The 23,400-nt window shown below is 39.7% G+C and overlaps 1 protein-coding gene across 4 annotated transcripts in view; it reads left to right on the top strand.

The window, feature by feature from the left end:
- AMPdeam (AMP deaminase) overlaps positions 1-23,400 on the top strand; it is a 224,056-nt gene that overhangs the window by 39,066 nt on the left and 161,590 nt on the right. For 2 of the 4 annotated variants that reach the window (XM_071591202.1, XM_071591203.1), the window contains exon 2: positions 12,547-12,693. The exons of the other annotated variants lie outside the window; for them this stretch is intronic. In XM_071591202.1, coding sequence (XP_071447303.1) covers positions 12,547-12,693 — 147 coding nt within the window. The remainder of the gene's footprint in view (positions 1-12,546; positions 12,694-23,400) is intronic. 4 annotated transcript variants of the gene reach the window in all.

Here is a 23,400-nt window from a genome sequence, read left to right as displayed (position 1 = left end):
TGGTAAATTACCTTGCCTACCAACCATCGTTTGTTATCCTTTCCGTCCATTTCACCTTTTCAACCCTCCGTCCACACCCGTATCCCAAAAGCCTCATATCTACCCGCCTACCATCTTGCCTTCTCAACGACCACGTTTCCGAGCTGTACAATACTACGCTCTTATTTTCACTAGCCTTTTCTTTGAACCTTTTTACTATGGACCCTTCGATCAACAACGTCCTCTTTGTAAAAGCTTCGTAGCCTGATACATTATTTCTTTAATGACCTCACTACATTTCAAATATTACAACATTTCAAAAACGGTTGAACTGTTCTATGTTCAGGTCCTCCGAACTTAAAAGCATATTAGACCCCCCTTACTATTTCGCGAGAATTTCATGTCGGTGTTGAAAGTCAGCGTTCGGCTTCAGAAGATGGGATGTTTGGGGTGACAACTGCCCCCCCCCCTCCCCCGCGATTGCCATCTTCACCATTTTTTTGAAAGGAACATTGTTCATTTTTTAATATTCTACAGCCGCAATCCGCTTGTAAAACTGTGATGGGGACTTCAGCGCAATATAACCACATTTCAATGGGCATCTCATTTAGTCGGGCTTTAGTGCGCCAGTCAGCCTAGGGGTTGGAAACATTGTTCAGAGAATTAGAAATAAATATTGTGTGTCAGTGTTATGAGATGAGAATCAGAGTAAACAAAACGAAGGTTGTGCGATTTTAGCCAGAAAGAAAAAGGCTAAGCTTAACATTAAAATAGGAGGGCAAAAACTAGAGCAGGTAGAACAGTTTACGTATCTCGGAAGTGTTTTGGGCCAACACGGTCAAAGTAGTTGGGACGTAAGGAGAAGAATTGCGCTAGACAAAGAGGCTTTCACAAGGAGGAGGGAGTTGATGACAGGGACGTTGAGTAAGACTCGTAAAAACTTTGATATGGAGCGTAACTAAGTACGGTGCGGAAACGTGGTCATTGAAGCAGGAGGATAGACGTAGACTGGAGGCTTTTGAAATGTGGGTGTGGAGAAGAATGGCGAAGGTGAAATGGACAGAGAAGAGAACAAATGAGGAAGTACTTGGTATGGTGGGCGAAGAGAGGGGTTTGTTGGGAGAAATCCTATGGAGGCAGGAAAAGTGGATGAAGGGGTTGTTGACCGGCAGTGGGATGTTGAAGACTGTAAGAGAGGGGAGAATATGAGGTAAACGGGGAAAGGGCAAGAACAGGATAGGGATGTTGGACGGGATGAAGGGAGGAAGAAAGTACTCAGAGATGTACACAGAGATGAAGAGGGGCTTGTTGTAGAGTAGGATGTTGGGTTGTATTTTTTTTAAGAGGAAAAGAAATGTATCGGTGTTCATTCTGTGTTTATCCAAGACCCGCCTTAAACAGCTGACTACCGAATAATAATTGAAAAATCGCATATGTTTCCATTAGAATAATATCTGACAGTTTCTTCGACAGGAATCTCCTGTAGTTGGAGACGCCCACTTCTGTGACGCAATCGTCCGCCATTATGGGTGACTAGGCCGGGGCGGAATTCTCTCCCGGAAGCGAAAAGTGAAACTCGGAAACATTTTTGGCCTTAATTGAACTTTTTTCGGCTCCGCTGTGCTGTTTACGTATTTCGTCCTCCTGACGACCTGCGTCCTCTGCTTGTGGCATTCGCATACCTATTCGGGAAGAATGTTCTTTTGAAATTTCCATCGTGAACTAAACATTTGTGAAACAGAAAAACGTGATATCTCCTACTGAATTTAGATATTTCACCCTATGTAATTTATTTAGTACCCTTCGAGGCACGACTAGGGTTTGTGGCAAAGGGGTCGATTACACACCCGTGACTACCCTTGACCCAAAACACGTTTGCCTCAATGGGCGTTGGGGCAAACATTATTTTATTCTGATCCCTAATCATTCCTCGGAGAAATGACATTATAAATCTATCCGTTCTGCACTTCATCTCTCTAATTTCATTGGCATGATCTCTCCTACCGTGGTACGATGGGTGTAATAATACATTTTCAACATCACTGATAAAGAGGAATGCTTTCAATTTACGAAAGAGATTTAATCCGTATTATAACGTTCGCTACGTGAGTGATTCCCAACCTAGATCCTCTAACAATTCGAATAAGCTACGCAGGTTGCCATGACAACGTTGTACAACTCTAATTCATCTCTGCGCTGCGCGCGATCCATCCAATCCGGCAATCAATCCACTTTGATGGGAATCCCATGATACATCGGTTGAATATTCTAAAGAGACCTAACTAGCGAAATATAACATTTCTCTTTAACCTTTTCTTCAAATTTCCCCTGTAATCTTCTAGAAATATCCTAATATTTTGTACGCTTGGCCACATACATATTTTTGCGTCCTCGTAATTAATCCAGATTTCTATTATTCTTAAAGGGAATTTTTTACGTGAAAATAAATTATAGAATCGCTTGGGGTTAAGGTTTTAAGATACGTCGTTACGACCTAAGTCTCTACAAAAGAAATTCAGTTATAACTTACTCATATCTTCTGCAAATAAATCGTATTATGATTCCCAGATGCATATCATTCATTTGAGTTAGAAAAAATGACTGTCGTTTCTCTGTCGCGAAAAAAACCGTAGCATACTCTCTGGAATATGATGTTTGGGGAGAGAGTTGCTTGGGCGCTTAGGAAACCCACAGATTAAGTTCCTTGGTCCTTTTTCTTTCATAATAGTGAGTATCGTAAGAACTCGGGGTTTTCTCTAATCATGAAATGGTGTGTGTCGCCTTGACCTTTAAGTATGATTTGAAACACATTCTTGACGAGTTCTGAAGAAATCATCTATCGTTTCCTTTCGAATTCATATCTCTTCATATGAGTGGATGTGGTTTAGAAACTTGGGTTTTGCAACCCTGCCTGACTTCACCAAAAATATTTCGTACATGTTTGGTTTTTCACTTATTAAATTGCATTTGTCGTGGCAATATTAATTTGGTCCAAGAAGTCACACTCCTATTGTTTTTTTAGCGGTTTGGAAATACCTTCTGTTGTTTTTTTCACCACCAGGTCGTTTGTTTCATCATGGTGTCAAATAAAAATAGAATTCTTGCTCATATTTCTTTGCCGTTGGGCCAATTGCTCGATTTTTGATTGAGGAAAGTGACCAATGACCGTCTCCATCGTAAAAGTTGACCCTTTTTGTCATCCGATGCCTACTGGAGTCATTTACCATGGTAATAATGAATGAAAATTAATTTGTTTGTTTCGTTGGGATCACCGCAGGTCAAGACGCCGCGGCGTAAGGACTTTTCAAATTTTTCCATAAGTGGTGAAAATTCTCGTCGAAGAATTTTTGCCCACGTGAACATCTAGTCAAATTCGTAAATTTCATGTATTGGAGTTTGTAAATTTGGGGGACTTATATCCAAAACCTCTCTCTATATGAAATGCCGTTTATGAAACACGCCATATTGTTTATTTGGATTTATATATTTTGTTGACATTGTTGCCGTGGGTGTAACTGGGAGTAATTACGTATAACCAAGTTAAAAAAGGTTTTCTAAATGGAGGCACAGCTATAATTCCATAGATAAAACGAGGGAACCGAATTTTTGAAAAGTTTTTATAACTTAAATTTTACATCCCTCTATAATTTAATTATTTACGTATAGATAATGGCTTTTTAAAAATACGCCATCTTGTTTATCTGGTGCATTATAATAGTTACTGTTGTTGCGCCATCAACTGAGAATTGCCTCAAGCCTGAATACACGTCAAAATTACAATCAAAGACCTCTGGATGACAATTTTTCTCCCTAAAGTTAGGCTGTGGTATATCGTGTGGGGTATCGTTTAATATGGAATTTATAGACGTATGTACTCTAAGATAACGGAAGTGACCAATTTCTGTTAATGTACGTATATAGTATTGTAATGATGTGGAGGTTTTAGTATTTAGGAGTAAATACATTTCCTCTCACCTCATACTAATGGCTTTCGTGTACGGTGAAGAGTCTGATCATGTTGGTAGCCCTGTAGGTAGGCTTTCATTAATGTGACCTTGAGATTAACTGTCTATTTTAAGTGGATTATTCAGAGGCTCCTGTGACCATGTTGTCTGAATGGCTGAGATAGCGTTCGTTGATGAAAAATTCCGTTCGACAACGATTCGGTTTTGACCTTTTTTGGAACGCTATTTTCGTTACTAATCTGATTAAACCCTGGGAATTTGAAAACGAATGATATCGCCAAACCAATGAGGGAGTCTGCGAGTCTTGTATCTCATCTGAGCTTGAAATTGAAGGAAAAGTCATGTGGGAAAGAGAAAGGTGATATCACGTGCAGTACCTTCACGGTGATGATGATGCTCTTTAAACGTTTCGTTCCCAGAGTCAAGTCACGTTTCGACGCGTCGTGAGTAATAAATGACCTTTAAGAACATCCTCAGCGCGTTGCATTCATCGGAGGGCAATTAGTTTCTGGAATCCATAGTTAATTATTGTGTGCCGGTCATAAAGCTTCAATGCGGGAGACATTTTGTTTATCGGAGACGAATGAATAAAATAAATTAAACTCAAAAAGATTAATGCTATCCTAAATATCGTATACTAATAAAACTTAGGGATAAATGTTTTGTTTGAAGTTTTCCGTATTCCTTCTTGCAACTTTTGAAGAAAGTTTGTTTTAAAATTATATTTATGTGTAAAAATTTCATCGTTATCCGCCGAAGCGTGGGAACGAAAAGCCTGAATGGAAATGAAGAGGGAATTCATTCTCTTTTATGTATCAGAAGAAAGTGATTTTACATACAAATTAATGTGCATGTCTTAAAACAGCTTAAGACATCGTGTTCGGAGCAGTTTATAACCTTCTCGCGAAAAGCTATTTTTCGAAATTCTTACTTCAGTTCCTGACATCATCAGTACTCACTGAAATCAGAATATGTCGGATGTGAAATTTCCGATTTTTGTATTTTGCGCATGCGCGGACGCTTTTTGTTATTGTGTGTTTTCGTCATCGCCATTTTCGATTCAAATATTACGTTTATATGCGGGCGCAACAATCGGAAGTTTCTTGAAACGGCGTCCGTGCCCATCTTTGATTGGCGGCTGGATTCAAGAATCGGAGGGAAAATGAGTATAATGGGACGTAATTGTGTTATCAGTAGTGAAAATGGAATTTTAACTACTTTCTCTTGAAAGATTACCCCATTGTACACGATGCGACTTCCCCATTCTCCTGAATTCAGTACTGACATCCAAGCATCGCGTAAATCAGCCTCAATATTCAAGAAGTGTGAGGATAATATGGGCTCGCGGGGAAACATACAATGACTCTTTTTTAGATTGTCAACCGCACCTTTACCATCTCACAAGGGCTAGATTCACACACCATACCTACAACGCTCCTTCCATCGTCGTACTCCGTCCATAATCACGCACTCTTCAATTTCATATGCCGTTCAAAATCAGGCATAATTCACTTTTGCAATACAACTTCTCACGTCGTCCACATCACATGAAAACAATATTTTAAATAAGTACAATAGTATAATAACCACCGATCAATGAAGTTTATCACCCAGTGGCCGCTTTACGCACACTTATTCTCAAAACTCCTAAAATTGGATGGAAAGGGCTCATAAAAACCTTCAGGCAGCTGGTTCCATTCAACAATAATTCTATTTAAAAAATATTATTTTCTCTTATTTGTTTTTTGCGTTCTTATTTTTATTTTAAAACTGTGGTCGTTTTTTCCCGGAAAGTTTGGTTTTTCTATTTCTCTTTCCATTAATCTTCCCACGCTTCGTCATTTTTAACAATTCTATACATCGCGCCTACCTAACCTACTCCTTTTTCTTCTATTTTTTGCAATTTCTCCCATTTCAGTACATCCGATATTTCCGTGACACTATCTGTTCTTTTGTACCTTCCGGGTACATATTTTGCTGCCTTTCTTTTATCTCTTTCTATATTTTTAATTTGTCCCACCTCATATGGATCCCACACTATTGACGACTACGTATTCTAGGATAGGGCTAAACCAGTACCTTATATCGAAGATTTTAACGAATTGTTCCGAGCCCGAATGAGATTCCGTTCTATAGTGAGACAAGATCGATAAAAATAAAATATTGTGTGTGAAATCGGCCAATTTATGAATTAGAATCAAACATGTTTTATATTCCGATTATGAATTAACCGACTAATTTTTCCTCCGTAGTTACCAACATCCACCCCGCCATTATTCATGGCGTCATTTCCACGACATGAATAATTAGCCATTCCTTCTAATACAAGTAATTACTAAGTAATTAATAACACATGTCTTCCAAGTTTGATTCCCTACATTTATCCCGTCATTTGAGAGTTTAAGTGCAACTTGGACGCTTTCGGATTGACCTGTGCGAAGCAAGATAATATGACTATTTGATAATAGCGTCCAAACGGAAATGCACATTCATTCATATGAAATATCGGAATTAGTGAAATCATAAAGATTTAGACGGACAAATTGTTGGCTAGAACAATTTTAAGTTTACATTTCTTCCCTCGCCCGTATTTTCTTTCGCAGCATAGGATTGATGTACTCGATCGGAAGAAATTTTTCATACAAATCATCGATTTTATGTGCTCACCGACGGAAAACTCAAAAAGGAAATTACTCATAGTATAAGTGCTACCTACTTGTTAACTTCTGCTTCGTGGAAAACCAATTGAAAAACCTGCAGCCTTACCAATAAAAGGTCAAAAGAATGACCACTTTATTCCGAAATCGTGGGTGGCATGGTAACGACATCCCAAGGAGGCCTACTAAAATCTCTCTCGAGCTCACACGGGGTTTGATTTATTGGATAAAATCGATAAAAATCCATTCCTTAACGATGGGGCTAGATGCGCAGGGACTGCTCGACAGGTCCCACGCGACTACAAACGAGCAGGTGGTGTGGTAAGTCTCGCCATCAAACAACCGGTTTTGTGGTTCTCGGAAGACGGAAAAATGAGGGCGCATTGTCTGGTCCACTGTAGGGCGAGCTGTCAATAATCATACTGGGCGTCGTAAAATCTCTCGTAGGGACGAGGGAGAAAACACACATCACGGAGGATCATTGTTGTTTTTTATTTTATTTTTACCGCTGGCTGAATTAAAGGCGCCGTCGAGGAAGCCATTAATTTTTACATAAGCCGACCCAGTGATTTCTGAGCTTCTTTGTGATTCAGTCATAACCGCTACCGTTCTCTTGAGTTATGTTTTGGAAGCTTATTTATAGAGTGGTAATTGGCCCGTTTTACCAAACCTTTTTTTCATTCGCCATTGATCGTGAAAAAAATTGCATATATAAAAAACATCGAGGGGATTTTTGCTCTTTTATTTGGTCTCCCTTATGCTAATATATTTGTGAACAAGCCCTTTTGAATTCAATGATCATTCGCTGAAGATATTATCTCTATAAATCGTAGTCGATTTTGTGTGCTGTTCCCGAAGATTGTAACCTTCTACATATCTCCAGAAATTCCTTTCGTTCGCACCGCATTATATGCTCCGCTTTTTCTTCATAATTTCTCCCTACCTTCGAGCTCTGCGGAAAGTCTATATTCTCTGCTCCCTACTCCATCCCGCTTGCGAAAACATTCTCCCTTCTATCAATGTTTAGTTTATGTTTTATTTAGTACCCTGCTAGCCACTACAAAGGTGTGTGGCAGGAGGTGATTACACACCAGACTATCCTTGACCCAAAACATCTTTTTCTCATTGAGCGTTCGGACAATCGTCAATTTATTCTAATACCTTATCGTTCTTGGGAAAAATTACATCTTGAATTTTACTGTTCTACTCTTAATCTATCTAATTTTATTGACATCATCTCGCCCTACGGACAATAACTATACCTAGATGGGATAATCTCAACACACTAGGCTTCTTAGAATGAAAAAAGAAAATAATTTCCCTCCGTAGTGGCGTCATGTCATCTTAAATCTGTCCGTTCTACACTTTATCTCTCTAATTTTATTTACATGATCTCTCCTACCGTCGTACGATTAGGGTAATAATAAATTTTCAACATCACTGCTAAAGAGATGTCCTTCCAATTTATGCACGAGATTTCATCTGTAATTTAACCTTTCCTCCGTGAGTGATTCCCAGCCTTGCTTGTCTAATATTTTGGATACGCTACTAAGTTTATCATAATAACATCGTTTTACAAATCTAGCTCTTCTACGCTCCAGGCGATCCAATTCGGCAATCAATCCAACCTCGTGAGGATCCCATATATTTGCAGGTGCTGTTATCGCATTTTTAACTGCTTAAAAAGTGACCCCTACTGAGATTCATCGTCGTTTAAAGGCTATTTATGGTGATGATGCTGTTGATAGGTCTATTGTTAATCGATGGGTAGTAAAATTTCGCGGTTGCGAGCATGAAAAAGCCATAATTGTTGATGAAACACGCAGCGGACGTCCGATCACTGCCACAAACGATAAACATCGCAAACTCGTCGATGATTTGATTCAAAATGACCGGCGAGTCACTCAAAGGCGTATCGCAAACCATGTTGGAATATCCCAAGAACATGTCGGCTTCATTATTGAACAATTCGTTTACCGTAAAATCTGTGCACGATGGGTCTCACAGACGAGAACAAACAAAACCCTCCTTATTCTCCCGATCTGGCGCCTTGCGACTTTTATTTTTTTCCTCAACTCAAGAGACACCTCAAGGGTAATCATTGCACCTCGGACGATCAGGTGAAGGCAAAAATACATACAATTCATGCATACAATTATGTACACTGGAAAACAGTTTTTATTCTTAGTGTTTTTTGGCGGTGAGAGATGATATGCCCTCGAACGGTGCACTGCAGACACAGGTGGCGAGAGTCAAAGGTCAAAGTCAACGGTAACGTAATTCAATTCGTTCCGTTCAATGTAAAGAAGTTATTTCTAGAACAAACGACTTTGCCTTCCACACGAGAGATCTTATCTGTGTTTTCGAGTGAAGAGATTGGTAACGACCAGTTATGTAAGAAGCTCAGAATGCCTCCCGGTATCTTAGTAAACTCACCTTGGAAGAAGAATTTCTCACTTTCTCGAACTTTGGGGGAAATTGTTTGGGCTTTCAAAGAATCAGATACGTATACGTGTCTGAGGCATTGCTCAACGCCTTTAGACCATATTTAAGGAGGTTGTTTGGTGGAGATGTCTTTTACATATCGTCTGGATGGAATATCGTCAAGTTTTGACCTTTGGTGAACTCTTTATCTAATGGCGATGATAAACCAGGATCTCCCAGGATTCGTTTTCGTAGATATTGACATTGAAAGCACCATATTCATTACATGCTATTATGGCATTGGAGGACTAAAATGCAGAAAAAGAATTTTGGATTAAAGATACAGTAATGCTTCTCCCTCTTTGTATTTGGTATGTTTTTGTACCCTGTAAGCCGCCGCTATGGTATGTGGCAAGGGTCGGGGGGGGGGGGGGGGGTTGCGATGTGTGTAAATTAAGTAATGAGACTGATTTAAAAAAAAATTTTTCATTAAAGTAGAATTACAATTTTACATCGTCACTCTCACAATAACTTCCTTCTGAAGCCACACAGCGCTGGAGATGGTTCTTCCACTCCTCATAGCAGTGCTGGAACTCCGATACTGGAATAGCCTTCAGCGGGTCGGTTACAGCCATTCGAATGTTTTCGACTGTCCCAAAATGAGTTCCTTTGAGATGATTTTTCAACTCCGGGAAGAGAAAAAAGTCACAAGGACTCAAATTAGGCGAATAAGGAGAGGCATAGGAGCCACAGGAATGTTTTTACTGGCCAAAAACTCGTTAATTGAAATTGCTGTGTGATAAGGAGCAGTATCGTGATGCAACACCCAGTTGTTCATGATGTTTTGTGTCACACGGATGACCCTTTTTCGCAGTTTTTCAAGAATCTCTCGGTAAAAGTGTTGGTGTATGATTCCGTGCATTTTCATCGGTTCTTGAAGATGAAGTCCTTCCGTTTCGTGGTTCATCTTCAATCGACTATCTTCCTTCTGAAAATGCCTTAAACAACCGATAAACCGATAAACCTCTCCGTAGGCCTGCTGAAGCTTAGCAAGAGTTTCCGTTGCAATGTACCCAAGTCTGAAGCAAAACCTGGCAGCACACCGTTGCTCGACGTCGATGGCACTCATTTTTAGAACACAACAGAAAAAACTGTTTCACAAAAAAATACCCCAGGCCAGGGTGTGTGGCAGGGGGTTAATACACTCCGGACTATTTTGACCTGAATATGACCCTACCGCGGTAGTCTTGCGTGCAATGAATACCTGCCACACACCCCAGGGGCCGCTTGCAGGGTGGAAAAAAACTAAAACTAAACTTCGCAAATTGTGGAGTCAACGATTTTCTCGGACATTGTTATCTGTATTCATCGACAGTCAAACGACTACTGAATCAAAACAATAATTTAAGGGACTCCGGAAATAATCACTAGTTGACGTTGCAACCGTACCAATTTATTGTGTCATGACATGTATTAATTAATTTTTTTGGGAAAACATTCGGAATGGAAAATAGGCGTTTCAGAAACAGTTCATAAGTTTAAAGTATTTACAATAATCACTCGAAGTGTTTAGAAAAAACTGTATATCCGCGTCGTATAAGTATACGAATTAATAACGTATGAATTGATACATTCGTATTGTAGCGTCCCATGAAGTACTTCATGTATTCTTACATGACGTGACTTTCCAATAAATTGAAATGTAAACGAAGTTAAGCATCGAGGGATGGAGAATACGAACATGATTTAGTGGATGCTCTTTTCACCAACTTCAATAGACCTGTATCATTTTTTTTTAAATTGGTGCTGTGTCCTTCTGTCCTGCACCAATAGAATGGATCATTAGAGTGAATGGAATTCCGCAGATCTCCGCGTCTCTGTCAACATCAAAAAATGGAAGAACCGAATGCTTTTCAACGGCTCGGTCATTATTTATATTAGATTATATTGTTAGGCAATTAATATTTACAATACAATTCTTTTTCTAAGGTTATACATAAAAGCCTATGTACTAAATACTTATTTTTGGAATAGAAATTAAAACTGTATATTTCGCAGTTATAAAATCGTATCGTTTAAAAAGTGGGTGATGTCTTATTCGTTATATGAACTGAATCTTACTTTCTAAACGATTCTCGAATGTAACCACCAATCACAGGTTAGGACGTTTCAAGAGACATCCGATTGTTGCGTGCCGGAATAAACATTATTTCTAAGTCAACACTGACGTTTACGAAAAGTAAGTCGGAAAAGGTATTTGAGATGGTATAGAATAAATTCATTCGAAGCTTTAGTACCAGTTTCGCGACCAACATTCAGAACTTTCTTATTTCAGTGACTGAAGGAAGTATCGTGTAAACCTTCCTTTGTTGCTATTCGGGAGACAACTAGAAAATGAATCTCTGAATTCGTGAATCGTTTCTTAATCATTATCGCCTTGTTTGGAGCGCAGCCATGTTCTAAACCGATTAAAAGCGAATATTTTTCGAATAAAAAGGAGGAAGATGCGTTTAGATCTCCATTCGCACGATCGCTGCTTGCTACAGGACGTCGTGGAACCCGTTTTTCTCGAATTGACAATTCAATTGAAGTCGTGGGAAGCTCCAATCAATAAAAAATGCCTTATGTGTTTATCAATAGTAATGGCGGCGTCATTAAAGAACGAGCTTCGTAATGTGCCCTTCTGTTTCACCGGACGCATCATCAGGTTTGGGTGAAAGTTTTTTTTCCTACGGATGTAATTTACAGAAACGCTTTATTTCGCAATTCACATGCCTCTGCCCTTTGACCTTTGCGAAACGACGCTGTTTGTGTTGTTTATCTTTCCGCTCTAGAGATACGTTCGTTGGCAATGGATAGACGAGGTGTGTGACGCACGCGTAAACAGTTGATTGCGCGCAATGATATTTACATAATTGTTAGGAATTATATTGCGACGCGAATGCCATTTTTCAAATACGAGAATGCGTCTGGTACGTTTCTTTATTACATGTTTGTCCTATGTGACTATGTCTTCAAGATCGTTTTCTCAGTAGTATTCGACTTGAAACTAAATCTTATTCGGGGTTTATGTGTCACGAGGTAGCGAAACCCTAGATAGATGTGTATGTGAATACTGTTTAACGCCATGCATTTTAGTGTGTTAGTGTCTATTATTATTATTTATTGTTATTTTAATAATTTTATGCTCCGGAATTTTAATTTAAATCAATTTTTTTTACTGTTCTTTGATGTCACTATTGTTTTTGATAAATTGTTTCGAATATTCGTTCACGGTGAGAAAGAATTTAAAATATTTAACTCTTTTATCTTTATTCAATTCATACTATGATCTTAGAGTGTATGTGAGTTCCACAGAGGTCAGAGTGGTTGGGTCTTGAGGAACAGTGAGGGAGAAATGAAGTGTTTCTTATGATAAGACAACTGGATATCATTCAACGTCCGGTTTGGGTCGAGGATATCCCTCTCTCCCTTTTTCCTTTCTCAACGGATCTCATAATATGAGATTTTTGATTTTTCAGCCGTCTTAGGTATAGCGGCTAACACCTTATCCTTCAACTCGAACGAAAGAAAGCTTGTGAAGGGAAGCAGAGATCAAGACAGGAAACCATTTGGACAGCGGCGATCACACAGCTCAGGAAAAGTAGAGTCGAGGAAGTTGGCGAAGGGTAGGTAACAAACAAACAGCATGATCATCAAAAAGTTTTTTTAATGATGAGTTTCCTTATTCCCAATCCTTGAGGAAGGGCGGTGGTGAAAGCGTCTTACTTTTCCTTCGGTGAAAGCTTTCGGAACGCTTGATGTCTTGGTGTTTTATTTTTTGATCGAAGGAAATTACTCTATGGACAGCCTATATAAGTTCGATTATATTAATTCTAGGTATAAATTACGGTTTTTTTCTCATATTGAAAAGGAATTAATGGCTCAGATAGAGTGTAAGGACGTTTGAGAGAGATGATTGGGATGCTGGAGATTTCTTTGAATGATGCGTTCCATTTTATCAGCTCCGACATCTTCATAATGCCCTCATGTCTCTGGCGCAGTGATACCTATTACTATTCCGTCCAATACAAATACTTTTTCGACGGAAATCGGAGATTCCGACCAACAAAAGAGTATCCTTTCTACTTAAGCTTATTATTCTAAAGGCCATTGTACTCGTCAAAAATTTGATTGTTCCAAATGCTTGGGTGCCTTACTTTAGAGCCTACCCTCAGATGAACCCTTAAACACGATCCAAATCCCCTTTAGAATTTTTCCGAATTCAAAATTTTTTCTTTTTCGCGTTTTCGTCGACGCCATCGTTGATGCTTAAAAATAATGCTGATTACGGCGCAGCAATCGGCAGGTCAATTTGAACGCCTCTGCTCATCTATGATTGGTAGTCGGATTCAACAATAGGGCATGAAATAACTGTCGTAAATATTATTTCTGTTTTATCAGGTCTGAAAATCGAGTTCAACTCTTTTATCGAATGCCATTCCACCTTTTTAAGGGGTAAAGGCTTACACTCTGTGCTTAATTTAGAAGTGAAATCAGCATTTTTAATATCGTAACGTTTTAAAGAGGGAATAGTTTGCGTGATATTATTAACGCCCCTAACAGAAAAGATTACCATCATTCCAACTTGATAGAGCACACGCCATCATTACGGGGATGAGGAGGATAAGTATAAACCTAGCATGAATAGACAAGTCCCCTAGTACCAATAAACCTTTTCTACAAGACGCTCATGAATAGATAAGAAACATGCAGAGCAACTAATGAATGTTTTAAGGAAAATCTATTTTTCCATTGCACCCGAGTGCTTTCACGCTTTCATAATAAACTTTAAAAGAAAACGATGGACGGCATTTGACGATCGTGCTCCGTTGCAATGTTGTAATTCTTTAAGATGGAGTTGTTTTGAAGCCGCCTTTCTCAGGGACGGAGTTCCTTGCCCTCAAAAATAGCAGTAGGCGTCCGGGAGGGAATTGCTCTTTTTCCAAAAAAGATTATGACTCCGCACTTTTTTAAGTTTAATTCTAATTACCAATTGTCGTACGAGCGTTGTATAGCGTTAAGGCCATCTGACAAAGCTGCTGTGTCCTCAGGATCACGGTAAACCACTGCATCGTCGGCAAATAAACGTATCTTACTAACGAATACGGAATCAACGTTGTTAACGTGGGAATAAAAGATGTCCGATGACACTTCCATGGGGAACACCTGAAATAACTTCTACTGGATTTCAGCTGACTCCAGTCTTACTTTTCGGTGGCTGATCCTCAGTGACGCAACAACGAAGGTAAATTCTGAGCCGAAAGGTATCTCGATCGTTCCTTCCAGTCCCGAATGGCGGAGAGCTGCAGTTCGAGTTTCTTCTCGGGACAGCCTCGTTACGTAAGTTTGCTTCCCCGGGGCAAGCGACCCACATCCAAGGCGATCGCGACGGCTGCTGTATTTGGGTCCCTTGCCTCTTTCCGCGATTTTTATGTGTTTCGATCTCACCACTCGAAACTTTCGGTCCTCCGGTTTATTTCACTTTGTCTCGTTTGACTTTATTTTATTGCCTTTCCAACCTTCCATCCATCTCTCTCTCTATTAATGTCAGTATGGAGACGTGTTCTAGTGCTACGTCAACGCGAGTTATACAGCGTGCTGCTATCGAATTATTAACTGCTGAAAAAGTGACTCCTAATGAGATCTATCGTCGTTTAAAGGCTGTTTATGGTGACGATGCTGTTGATAGGTCTGCTGTAAATCGATGGGTAGTAAAATTTCGTGGTTGCGAGCCTGGAAAAGCCATAATTGTTGATGAAACACGCAGCGGACGTCCGATCAATGCCACAGACGATAAACATCGCAAACTTGTCGAAGATTTTATTCAAAATGACGGGCGAATCACTCAAAAGCGTATCGCAAATCATATTGGAATATCCCAAGAACATGTTGGCTTAATTATTGAACAATTGGGATACCGTAAAGTGTGTTCACGATGGCTACCACGCCGTCTCACAGACGAGAACAAACAAAACCCTCCTTATTCCCCCCGATCTTGCGCCTTGCGATTTTTATTTTTTTCCTCATCTCAAAAGACACCTCAGGGGTAATCATTACACCTCGGACGATGAGTTGAAGGCAAAAATTCAATAAAAGCTCGCTTTTTTAACTCACGTTGACGTAGCAGTAGAACTTGTCTCCATACTTCCGCTTCTCGAAATACACTGGATGAATGTAAAGATCTCAAGCCTGCACACGCGTGTTGAGGGGGAATGTTACTTCCACATGCCATCAGGAGTGCTTCTGAAGGTCATTTTGTTTGTGGTCTACAAGCATGTGTGCATTAGTTTTCAGTCTACCCTCGTATTCAAATCCATCCCTCCCTACCTTTTTCCATGCCAATGGTTATTATGTGGGGATTTTTAGTAGCAGAGCGATTGAGTATCTAGTTAGTCGCTCTCCTTTTCCCGCTACCCCCCCCCCCCGCCCCCACCCCTGTTGTGCATAAATCCCCGCAGCCCCTCATTCAGCGAGTGGGGGGGGGGGAATTTTTGCGTGGGTCATTGAAGTAAGCTGTTCGGCGTGCCCCAGCGATCATGAAACGAGGCATTGAAACGCACGTGGAGGACTATGTGCACATTCCAAGGTCATAACTGTATCATAATGGGGAAATCTAAGAGCCGTTCCTTGATGGGAATTCGTTTCATTGTAAAGACAAATGAAAAACGCAAAGCAATCTGACGTAATCTGTGGAATGACAGTGTTTTCATTTGTCTCTGCTGTGTCGTTTGTCGACTTAAGCATCAACCTGTCTTGAAATCATGGCATAGAGAGGTATCATTATGGCAAAAATCGAAATTAAAGAGTTTAACTGCGAAGGCAAAAATGTTTTAGGATCAGAAAATATAGTTTTTCTCAACATTACGTTTTTCTTTTGTTTGGATCAGTGTTGTTATTGATTCGGTTACCGTTAATCTCAGTTTGATCCATGGCAACAATGCCAATAATATTTACAGCGTTTTCACGAGGTAAAACAAGATGGCGTCACGTCCATTGGCGTGTTTCATGGACAGAATTTCTCGTCGAGGGGTAAAAATCGCAGTCGTCCTGCTTTTCGAACGCGGTCGTCTTGAGGTAAATGCACTCTTCGAAATATCTTCGAAGTATTAATTTCCGCCTGAATTGTCGAGACGAATGTTTGTATCGGGAAAATTACAAAATTCAGTTCGCTCTGTCGTGCTGGCTTGAGATTCTTCATCTCTCAGAAATGGTGGGCATCTTCGGGGGTGCGATTGTCCGTGCTGGTGTTCAATGAAATGCAACCATGTCACCAAGGGTGTCCCTCGGGTGGATCGAGTCCCGTTCAGGGCAGAATCCGAGGGCGATCGAAGCGATCTCTGTCGGATGGGAATGACTTTATACCGCCAAGGTGATTAGCTATTTTTCTGAAAAGGTTTCCCGGCCATCATTACCAATTTATTTCCTTCGGTTCCCTTGAGTCACAAGAACTCATTAATCGTCCGTAGACATAAGGAAATGTGTTGGAATTGTTCTCAGTTATCCTAATATGATTCATATACTAAATTTGAAAATTAACTTTTTTGTTTTTCCATTTGTTTGAGGGCATATCGTATCACGTCGAGACGATAAGCGTTAAGGACATCAATTTGAAAATAAACAAAAATATAGGCTAAGATCGATTTGGATAATTTCTCCTGAGCACTTTGTTAGATAGAAATAATTGATTTTTTTGAAAACATTCGTATTTTGCGTACAGATGGCGGGACAGTTTACACTCGGAATTAAGATTTCAGTTCATTCACTTCAATGAGTATGTGCAATTAAACTGTTCAATCCTACGTCTAGCTATTGTATCATTTGCAAGCAGATATAATTATGAATTAAGCTTAGCAGACGCTTCTCGTACATTGTTAAAGAGCTGCTGGGAAATTTCTATAGCCTCGGTTTATTTCTTTAAAAAGTTATATTTAAAATTTTTGTTTCCGGGCATCTGTGTATACAAAATTGAAATGGTCAGGAATTATATTTCTTTAGGGTTTAACTTTCAAATAAAAATTGCAAGACTGCGAATTTTGTGCGTAAAACTGTGCTGCGTTAATACTTAAAAAAGTATCTTCTGGGTGTGGCGCTTAAATCCGGACAAATGAGCGTTTCCTCGAATGAGATTTCCTCGATTGGTCAGCGAAACCTTCCTCAGACTTCTCCGAAGCATTATCCTTAGCCAAAATGTCGTAAACAGTTGATCTGGGGTACCAGAAAAATCAAACTATTTTGAAATCTAACGCCCAGCGTTAACACTATCGATTTATAGCGGCTCTTCGATTGTACTCTTCACTTGTACGTAACATCTCGACCATTTTGAGGTTATGACTGTTTACTAGATGCCTATAGCTTTCAAGAACGTCTATCACAACCTCCAGTGGAACTACGATATGGCGGGAAATTCAAATTGAAATTCGTCCGGATTTAAGCACCGCCCCCTACATATTATTATATATTGCCATAGCGATCAATTAACATTCATTAAGGTTTTTTAGCGTAGAAGAATAACAGAATTACCTATATCAATAAAAGCAATCATATTATTAAGATTAATTTATATTTTTACGCACACAATATGACCACCGCGTACACAAAAAGCCATATAATGAGAATTACATCGTTGCCTAGCAGTGTGGAGAAATTGGTCAGGCAAAGTCTGACATAGCCACTAGTAAGATATAATTCGGAAACGTATACCCTCTCGCAATCCGCGTGACCCCTTTTGGGACCACCCATCCTCACCTTCACACCGAGCTGTGAGATTTTTCGGGAACTTCTTGAGAAACCATAGGCGACCATAATGACTGGGAAAGTAACCGACACCCCTTTTAATACCCTGTTAATGTACGAAATTCACACGAGTCACATGGCTTGGGGGTAGGAAGTTTTTTTTGGAGTGTGAGTTTTGGGGTGAGATATTCATTGTGTGAGAACCATCCTCAACCCTTCAAAACATCCCTTTTGAGATCCTTAATGTGGTGGGTTTTTTTTAAAAGATGTTTCTTGAAATGAGAATTTTTTAAGGTGAAAGCGGTGGGTTTTTTTATTTCTTAAGGATACTTGAGAAAAGAATTTTCGTCTGCCGCTAAATATACGTGGAGATACTGCCTCGTTAAGGGGATGTAATCTTTTCGGCGATATCATCATCTTCTCCTTCGCCCCCGGAAAGCGAGACCATTCCCCCCCCCTCCCTCTCTCCGCTAATCTTTTTAAGCGCTCCGGGTGTTCCCTGGAGGTGTACGCCTACGCTCCAGTGCTGGAACGTGAGTGGGGGACCGCGTAAATGAAGACATTCTGGAATTTTCCGACGCCTTTTCTCATTCCTTTTCTTCGTGAGTGCCCTCGGGCGGACCAGCTGCGTGGTGGGCGTATGAAATATGCGTAAGCCACTTCGGGCGTGTGTACGTCCCAGGGAGTAATTCATTGGGAACAAAGGTATTTTAATTCGTGATCATTACTCTTAGACCACTCCTGTTGCAATTCCGTACTTAATACATACTGAATACGACCTCAAAAAGCTGGGAGGCTTTCACAGGCTCTGCTTAAAGAGAGTGCGCAATCACTGCTAATTGCGGCAAATATTTCCCTCAATGCAAGCCACCAGAATGATGTTTGGCAGGGGGTGCACCAACTCCATCCATGCAGAGTATGTGAAGAGTTGAGATCGCGTACAGTGCATGGAAGACTGTAATTACACTAAAAAGGATGTGTACTGATGTTATCATTGCACAAGTTCTTAGCTTACCCTTTAAGGTTGGTTTTGGATGGACACAAATTGTAATCTCCTTCATTTCCTAGCCTCACCTGACAAGAGCCGAACCGGCATCCTATTCTACAACAAGCCCCTCTTCAGCTCTGTGTACTTCCTTCTCCCCTTCATCCCATCCAACATCACTATCCTGTTCCTTCCCTTTCCTCGTTTGCCTAACATTCTCCCCTCTATTAGTCTTCAACATCCCACTTCCGGCCAATACCCCTTCATCCAGTTTCCCTACCTCCGTAGGATTTCTCCCAAAAAACCCCGCTCTTCGCCCACCATACCTAATAATTCCTCATTTGTTTTCCTTTCGGTCCATTTCACCTTCTCCATCCTTCTCCACACCCACATCTCTCAAAACTCTCCAGTCTTTGCCAATCATCCTGCTTCAGTGGTCATGTTTCCGCGCCGAACATAACGTAGGCAGGAAAGACAGGCAGAAGGGTTTTAACTAAGAGTTTGCGATACGCTTTTGAGTTATTCGCCGGTCAAATTGAATCAAAGCTCCGACGAGTTTGCGATGTTTATCGTCCGTGACAGTGATCGGACGTCCGCTGCGTGTCATCAACAATTATGGCCATTCCAGGCTCGCAACCACGAAATTGTAGTACCTATCGATTTATAGTAGATCTATCAACAGCATCGTAGCCATAAACAGCATTTAAATGACGATGTCTATCAGTAGGAGTCACTTTTTAAGCAGTTAAAAATTCGATAACAGCACGCTGTTTAACTCGCGTTGGCATAGAACTGGAGCACGTCTCCATACATCCGCTTCTCAAAATACATACACTGGATGAATATAACGACCTCAAACCTACGCATGCGTGTTTAGGGGGAATGTTACTTCTACATTCCTCCGGGAGTGCTTCTGAAGGTCATTTTGTTTGTGGTCTACAAGCATGTGCGCGTTAGTTTTCAGCCTTACCTTGTAGCAGTGGCATGTTGAAGATTGTGAAAGAGGGGATAAAGGTTGGGAAAGCGATGAAAGGGATTTTATATAGGATAGGTGAATTTTGGGCGGAGTGAAGTGAGGAAAGAAGTATGCGGGAATAGGATCTTATTGTAATGGCCGATTTCAGGTTCGATGTTTTGCTAGGAGAGGCAGGTAGACAGGCAGATTAAGCTGTGGTTTAGTATCATTTTGAGAGCAAGGGAGCTAGGTTGATATGGAAGACGTAAGTGTATGGTATTTATTGAACAGTAACAAACTAGTGTTTGTTCTAGTGTTGGCAGTTAAGGATAGTACTATTGTCTTCCAAAGATACTTCTCTTTGACAAAAATCATTCGGATTCCAACAAACGGCATCAATCAATTTCTGCTGTATTCCTATGCTCAATCTTACTGGAATGTTGGTGGATGTGTTATTGAAAGCACACAACAATATGGAAAACCACGAAAAACTTCCAAGTTGCACGGTGAGAGAGTCATTTAAGAATAAAGCGGAATTCAATATGAATTTAGAAACTTAGTATAATTTAAACTGAAATAATATCACCATCTGTCTTTATATGTAAACTGAATATTTTACGTTTATTCCTCGGGTTCTATGGTGTTCGTTGTAGATTCGGATGAAAGATTTGGCACTGACTTACCGGAAATTAAAGGCGGGCCCGGGGAAAATGAGCTCAATTTATTTCCATGGAGTCCCCAGGACTACGGCAGGAAATTTGGGTCCATGCAGTCATCCTACTTCCTGCTGCTCCAGCGAAGAATTTTCATCAATACATCTCCCACCATTAGACATCACCGGACTTCACCGAACATTGCCGAATGGAGTTCTCATTTTTTCCCCGCGTTCCTCGATTAATATTTCATTGCTGCGCAAATAATCAGAAGCTTTTGGGACGAATGAAGTCGTTTTATACATTGTCAGTTTAGTTTGAAAAGGACGTGGTTGCGCGAAATGGCGTCTTGATTCTTTTTTTTTGATTCCTCGCGTTCAAATTTTAGTCCAAATATATTCTATAACTAAATAATCACAAGGTCACTATGTTTTGTTCCGTATCGGCATAATATCCCCAATCCAGAGCATAATTTTGCCTCTCGGGCACCCTCCGTTTCACTCGAGCTGTGGGCTTTTGGGTACATATATATGTACATATATATATATTTACATATTTTCTACATATATACTCCCGTTATATATATATATGTATGTATATATATATGTATATGTGTATATATATATGTATATATATATATATATATATATATATATATATATATATATATATATATATATATATATAATGGGCTGACACAACATAACACAAATAGAAAAGAATAGACACATATAAAAGAACACTTACACGGTAAATTGTTCGAGCTTTCGGCCCTCTCAGGGGCCTTCTTCAAGAGAGACTGAGACTGAGTCTCTCTTGAAGAAGGCCCCTGAGAGGGCCGAAAGCTCGAACAATTTACCGTGTAAGTGTTCTTTTATATGTGTCTATTCTTTTCTATTTGTGTTATATTGTGTCAGCCCATTATTGTGCCGCTCGTATGAGTTTTTCCGGACAATCGTTATATATATATATATATATATATATATATATATATATATATATATATATATATATATATAACACATGTGAAAGTTTCACAGATATGAGTAATAATGTATATATTATTCTCTGAATAGTGCCCTTAAAATAGTAAAAGTTAAGTACGTAGATTTAGAGTACACGTCCATTGCTCAACAGTGTTCAACACGGTCATAGGTCATCGATATTTTTGGGCGGTGCACACTAAAATTTTATACGTTGTACAAACGTAATATTACGCCATAATTAAGATAAGCAATCAACTGAATTATCGCGAAAGTTATTAGTTATTTATCACAAAATCAGTTATATAAAGAAATAAAATGGTTAAACCAGCCATGTACAAAAAGAATACTCTGAAACTGTAGATCAACTTTTAAATGGTGTCTATCGCTTGTCTTATTTTTAAATTTTTTTGAAAACTTTCGCAATAATTACTCTTACATTCTCGACTCCCTGCCATCGTAAAAGTAAATTCAAGGATTGAATTAAATAAATCTTAAATGATTTGTCGAAGATCCTGACTCCGACCATCGAACAATGGGCGTGAGTCATGTGACCTTTGTATGTTTTCAACAATCACGTTTGTGTCTCTTCTGGTGACGTCATGCGCAGTTGACTTTTCTCATCTCTATGAAAGTGCCGTATAACATTCATCGAAGTGAAAAGGAATGGCCTGTGTCCTGATTTCTTTTTGTAGACATGAATAGAACAGGAATAACCTATGGAGTTTAAAAATGTTTGATTCCCCGGCGATGTACTTGTATTCTCGTTGCTTCGCGCGGTTCTTTGATGCCATAAGGTGTGTGCATATATCAAGGTATGTGATTTCAACATGAAACCGCGTCTGCCTGCCTGAGCAGACATTTTTTTGCCACTGAAGCTCGTCTCATTGCCCTGGATTTCACCCTGGATGTGACCCGCTATTTCGATTTCGCAGCTATAAGAGGAGAAATCGCAAATTCTTACTGACTCCCGGTCGGGGGCAATCAGACTCTCGATTTGTTTGGAATTAGGTAATGTGGTGGTTAGATCTGTGCATTAAGGGGCGAAGTTATGAACGAAAAGTAACGCTTACCGCTCGTCAGTATTTTCGATCGTTATACTTCTTCCGACTTCCATTAGAGAATTCTACGAATTTGCAGACCGCGAAACGCAAGGTAAACGTGGACCAATGGTGTCTTAAAAGGGGAAGTGGGGAATAATTAGAAGGAGAAAGTTTTTGAAAAGCCGAAGCCCTCAGAAGAATTCGCTACGCATTCCTTGGAATGTGGATTCAACTCCATCTCGAAAAACCTGAATGTGGGACCTAAAACTGCGTCCCGTGTTGACGTATTCCGTGGCTTGGATTTATGTGAAACGGAAATTGAAAGTATTTAAATACTGGGAGAAAGACTTGGGTATATGCATTTAAAAATAAAGTTCATCCAGCTTATAAACTAAAAATCCATTTTAATATTTCTTTTGTTTATATTTTTCATCTGTTATATATTTCCCATGGAGACCGTTATTGTTGACATTGTTGCGAACAGAAGGTTGAGCGAACGTTTTTGGTGTGTTTATGAGAACTGAAAAGGAGAAATAATATAATTTGGTGTTAGAAAGTGCAATGAGAAGTTATTCCTAATCAGTATGCTGCGTCAAAGTCATCCCTCGTTCGAATATTTTTGGTATGTTTTAAGTGTTTATTGCGAATTTTAGTTCGATAAGCGTTTCAATGTAATCTTTCTTCCAATCACGAATGAAAAGCAAACGAAGAATATTTATTGATGGTGGGGGAGGGGAAAACTTCAGAGGAGGCTGGAAAAATGGGTGGAGGGCATGTTGAGGGGTGATTTAATGTTGATGTGTGTGACATAAAGGGCAGATCGTTAAGAAAAGTATTGACAGGTTTGATACAGTGAATGGAGAGGCACGAAGTATGTGGATTTGAAGAATGGCTTCCCATAATTCAGGTTTTGGAGTGTTTATATATGTACTTATGCGACTTAGAAATGTATACATGCTTAGGCGTTGCATTAACAAAAGC

The sequence above is a fragment of the Hetaerina americana genome, unplaced genomic scaffold (assembly GCF_022747635.1).
Source record: "Hetaerina americana unplaced genomic scaffold, ioHetAmer1.1.p SCAF_44, whole genome shotgun sequence".
In the NCBI taxonomy this organism is placed as follows: Eukaryota; Metazoa; Arthropoda; class Insecta; order Odonata; family Calopterygidae; genus Hetaerina; species Hetaerina americana.
The sequence above is the reverse complement of the archived record's forward strand: the minus strand, read 5'-3'. Positions and strand labels throughout refer to the sequence as shown.